Below are 3,728 nucleotides of genomic sequence, written 5' to 3'. Positions count from 1 at the left end.
CCATTCACTCCTCCCGATGCTGGGGAGATGGTTCTCCTGCTCCTCGAGTCCCTGTGAACTTAAGATCAAGTTTCAAGGCATCAGAGATGTTATGTGACCTAGTTAAAAGCATTCCCACATGCAGCGTGACTTTTCAGAGGTTTTTCATGATACAGCCTGCTGCAGCCCCCAGTCAGGGTATCAGGTGGCTGTAACTGCTCAACTCCTGCTGCACGCAACAACTTATGGCCCCTAATGCACCACCAGCAACACTGCAGCTGCTTTACCCACACATTTGGCTACTTGCTTGTGCCAAGCCTGGGTCACTGAAGACTACAAACCCCGTACTTTAGTGGCACAGCACTCACCCAGCCCTCCTGCAGCTGCAGACTCAGGATAAACATGAATCTGCCTCAGGGGTGCCAAGTGATAAAGTGATCTTGGAGTAGCAGCGCTGCTGCTTCACAGTCCCCATAACTCCAGCAGCACCACAGCAACTTTGTCTTCTCCCCCAGGCTGCACAGGCAAGGGAATGGGAAGCTGACAGCCCTCCAAAAATTTTTCCAGCCACTGTTTACAGAGAAAACCCTGTGGAGCCAGCACCAACTGCCCTTCAGCCCACCTCCAGAGACTCCTCCACCACAGGAAACCCATGCTCAGACCAAAAACAGCTCACGCCGACTCACCCTGGCGGATGGAGGTTACGGAGCCTCCAGCTCCACAGGCAAAGTCACCATCCCCTGCCAAGCCCTCTCCTACTCCTGTCTGTGACCTGTCCCCCTCAACAACAGCCAAACAAGCATTTCAATTTGGCTTCGCAAACTGAAATACAAACTCCTCTTCTCAGTACAGGTGCCAGCTCTTCTTGCCAGGGATAATTAGTTTATTCATAGGGACAAGGTGAATTGGGAGGCACAGCCTCCATCCCTGCTTCTAGCCTCGCTACTGGCAGCCCCAGGAGTCTTCTGCAGCAGCCAGGTACCTGAGTTTTAGCACAGGTAAGAGAAGGGAAGGGGAAGTCATGTTATCTGCCAGTCCTGTGAAGTCTAAGGAGAAAGGTCTGGAGGGATTTAGTTTGAGCAGGTCTCTTTGGCTGGGCAACTACCTAGCCCAGAACTCAGCGCACACTAGCCTGCAGCCTTCTGTAACCGGCACAGGCCAGCCGCCTTCTAGGAGATTTCAGCCCTGTAAAGCAAAAAAGGGGTAAATCGTGCATTTAATGGAGGTTTTGTAAAGAATTTAAAAATTCAGGTTCAAATATTCTGATGCCTACTTACAAGGTGCACCGGTATACATGATTGAGAAGAGGTTGATCCCCACAGTACAGGCATAGAAGATGGGCAAAGCTCGCAAGCCGTTGGGAATGGGATCTGCCTGCAAGACAAGGACCAGCGCTGCAGAAAGCCAGACCCTGAGCAACCAAGAAACAGCCCCTTTGCGAAAGGGGGTTTGTGCCTTCAGTCAACTGCTGAGCAAGTCAAATACCATGCTCCCACAAACCCTGCCAAAAGCTCAACAGTTTTTGAGAATAACTCACAGGGCTGCCACTGCCAGAGACCCACAGAGAAGGTGGCAGAACACTCTGGGTCCCACAGGTCTCCCCAGGGACCCAGGGCAGGACCAGTCAAGTGTCCCACCACCCCCAAGGCTGGGGTACCTCATCTGCTGCCTGGCTCTCAAACCCCTCCTGCAGCTCCCCAGCCTGCAGACCTCTGCAGCCTCCAGCTATGTTTTCTTTCAAATCCCCGGGTGCTTTCATTTATCAGACAAAGCTTTTACCTCTTTCCAACTGACTTGGATGAAATAAAAAAGTACGTTACTCACAAAAGCAGCTTATTTAACCACATACCTGCACAGAGAGGCCCTCACCCGAGCAGCAGGAGCACTTAATCTCCACTGCTGCCCAGCAATGAGGGTCTAGCATCGGTACAAACACACTGAGCCTCACTGAACGCTGAGCAGGACAGATCAACGGGACTATTCAGTACCAGAATGAAGCACAATAGGGCCAGCCCAGCATTGAAAGGCCAGTTATGCAAGGTTACTCTGACAGCAGTGACGCTGAATTGTTTTAAAGGGCTGCCAGGTAGAAACTAGCAGCGATAAGATCTAAACATCTCTCAAACCAGAAATAGTTAGAGCTAAGACCTGAAACAGTTTAAGTTAACCTCAAATATGCAGAAGAAAATGCTGGAGTTTCTCTGTACAGCTGGCTAAATACCCCCTGCTCTGGGCTGGCACATCTTGCACTCAAGGGCCACCATCATCATCTCTGAAAGATGTGGTCTAAAGCTGTACCTCCATTTCAAGCACCTTTGGGTGTCCAATCCCTCTTCCTGGGCTTCCTGGCACTCCCAACAGTGGGAGAACATTCCCAGAGCCAGCCTGAACACCCCCCACTTTACCTGGGGCCTCAGACAGGAGGAAGGCACAGTTTCTATACCAGTGACAATCCTGTCCCTCCTGGCTTAAAAATAGCCACCACTGTTGGTCATTGCTTCCACCTGCAGCCTGATATAAGAAGAGGTCTAGCCTTGCACCAGGATTTAAGATCAGAACTGCTTGACAGGCTTTTCCTATCAATCCTGGGCTACTTCACTACTTGGAAGTGCAGCAGTTTCTGGCCCAGATGTTTTGGGGGAGGTGAAGTGATGCCTCCACACTTTCCAGGCTCTGCTTTGTGGACCAGCTATAAGTCTCATGGTCCCACCTGTTCAGCTCCTCCCAAAGGGCTCATCCAAGTGTCAACATAAGGATGGATGTGTCTGGAGAAGCCCTGGTGCACATAAATCAACCAACCACTCTACAGGCAGACAAGGGAGTACCCGAGAGCCCCAGGGCATGAGAAAATGAGGTGGACAGCACTTACCTTACAGAGAATGAACCTCTGGACAAGGAAGAACAGGATAGCAGACATGATGCCAGAAAGGAGGGGTGAGATGAACCAGGACAACACTAGGAGAGAAGAGGCTTAATCAGCATCCCCCTGCTGCAAGGGGAAGCCCCAGGGCACATGAAGGCCACAAGAGCCAGACTTACCAATCTTTAGCAGCTCGGACCACTTGACACCTTCTTGGCCTCTGGCCACCAGCGAAAAGCCAATGGTTGCTCCAACAATGCAGTGGGTACCAGAAATGGGGAGCTTCAAGAACGAAGCCACTAGCTGCCACACAGCAGATCCTGGAAAGAAAATCCTGGTCAGAAAGCCATCTCCAGGACACAGTGCCCCCCATTTAAATCCCCCCCCACCATTCCTCACCAAACATGGCACTGATCGAACCCGCCATCAGCAGCTGCTGCGTGGAGTTGTACATCTTAACATCGATCAGCCCCTTCCGGATGGTCTCACTGACTTTGGCTCCCAGGAGGACGGAGCCCACTGTCTCAAAGACGCTGGCCAAGATGCAGGCTTGCCGGAGGGTCACCACCCCCGAGCCCACCGCCGTACCGAATGAGTTGGCCACATCGTTGGCTCCGACAGAAAAGGCCAAGATGAAGGCAATGATGAAGCCCAGGACCAGCATCCAGAGGAAGCCCACCATGGCGGTGGATGGCACTGCAGGGGTCGGGTCCATGGTTCGGGCTGGGGTGGAGCAGGGCGAGGTATTAATAAATTAGGTATAAAATTAAATAGAAGGGCGGGTGGGGGGTCGCTATAGGGCACAGTGGGGCTCCACCATCCTACAACCCCGCCGGCCGCGGGTGCTGGGGGCCGAGTGCTGCGCCATGGCCTGCGCCGCTCTTCATCC

General features: G+C 52.5%; 1 protein-coding gene across 1 annotated transcript in view; it reads right to left on the bottom strand.

Annotated features, from left to right (window-relative positions):
* Positions 1-3,722, bottom strand: part of SLC20A1 (solute carrier family 20 member 1) — an 8,353-nt gene extending 4,631 nt beyond the window's left edge. The window contains exons 1-4 of the mRNA XM_026863166.1: positions 3,239-3,722; positions 3,019-3,159; positions 2,849-2,934; positions 1,257-1,353 (exon numbers count right to left, since the gene is read on the bottom strand). Of these exons, the coding sequence (XP_026718967.1) occupies positions 1,257-1,353; positions 2,849-2,934; positions 3,019-3,159; positions 3,239-3,554 (640 nt within the window). The 5' untranslated portion in view covers positions 3,555-3,722. The remainder of the gene's footprint in view (positions 1-1,256; positions 1,354-2,848; positions 2,935-3,018; positions 3,160-3,238) is intronic.
* Between the last annotated feature and the right edge of the window lie 6 nt (positions 3,723-3,728).

Source organism: Athene cunicularia (genome assembly GCF_003259725.1).
Source record: "Athene cunicularia isolate RWA chromosome 22 unlocalized genomic scaffold, athCun1 chr22_part2, whole genome shotgun sequence".
NCBI lineage: Eukaryota > Metazoa > Chordata > Aves > Strigiformes > Strigidae > Athene > Athene cunicularia.
This window is presented reverse-complemented; position numbering and strand designations above follow the sequence as displayed.